Source organism: Pseudomyrmex gracilis, unplaced genomic scaffold, assembly GCF_002006095.1.
Source record: "Pseudomyrmex gracilis isolate BER0280 unplaced genomic scaffold, ASM200609v1 scaffold_1954, whole genome shotgun sequence".
In the NCBI taxonomy this organism is placed as follows: Eukaryota; Metazoa; Arthropoda; class Insecta; order Hymenoptera; family Formicidae; genus Pseudomyrmex; species Pseudomyrmex gracilis.
In genome coordinates this window covers 20150-21017 of record NW_018022538.1, presented here as the reverse complement: position 1 = coordinate 21017, position 868 = coordinate 20150, and the positions used below count along the sequence as shown (strand labels likewise).

Here is an 868-nt window from a genome sequence, read left to right as displayed (position 1 = left end):
ATATATATATATATATATAAACTTTTGACAAATAAACATTATCACTTAATGTGTCATTACAACTAATTTGAACTCTATTAGAAATTAATTTTTTACAAACTCTTTGAAAAAAAACTGCTTATACAATTAACATTATTTGATACGTTTTGTACTTTATGAGTATTGACTACTTTTTAGATTAAAATATGAGATATATAAAACTATATAAGTAATTTCTAATATAGTTAACTTATAAAATATTAGATTTATAAGTCCTTTTTTAAATAAAAATTATGACATTAGTCTTTACAAATAACTATAGTTATTTTAGATAATTTGCTATCAGATAATTTGGTTTTTCTCTTATCACTTAGATAAATATCAAATAATTTGAGATTTGTTTTGTGTAAACGCTTAGGAAAAAACATTTATTAAATTCTTAAACGTTTAAAGATATTTAAGTAATGTTAATAACTATTCTAAATATTTTTATAATTAAAGAAATTCTTAGTAAACATAAGTTATAAAATTTTTGTGTGAAAGCTTTTATAAAATTATTACTATTAATACTGAATATTACATTTGGATTGCTTTTTTTATGGAACTCTTACTTTTAAATATGACGTATAATTTACATTGCAAATAGGACATTTTTTAGATTGCAACTGTAAGATACATTCCCCACAACAACATAAATGGCCACACGAGACGAAGATATGATCAGCTTTTTCAACTAAGCAAATAGTACAGCAATCAGGTGTACGTGTGTCATTGGATTGTTGCACTGGATGATACGGAACATCTATATTTTCATTATCTTCATCCGAAAATATATTACCGTAATCGTCTAAAGGGATGTGATAAATGTCTTCATCATCACCTGTAACAG

General features: G+C 23.5%; 1 protein-coding gene across 2 annotated transcripts in view; it reads right to left on the bottom strand.

The window, feature by feature from the left end:
• Window positions 1–261: 261 nt before the first annotated feature.
• LOC109862555 overlaps window positions 262–868 on the bottom strand; it is a 13244-nt gene continuing 12637 nt past the window's right edge. For both annotated transcript variants that reach the window (XM_020442620.1, XM_020442621.1), the window contains exon 10: window positions 262–859. In XM_020442620.1, the coding sequence (XP_020298209.1) occupies window positions 576–859 (284 nt within the window). In that variant the 3' untranslated portion in view covers window positions 262–575. The remainder of the gene's footprint in view (window positions 860–868) is intronic.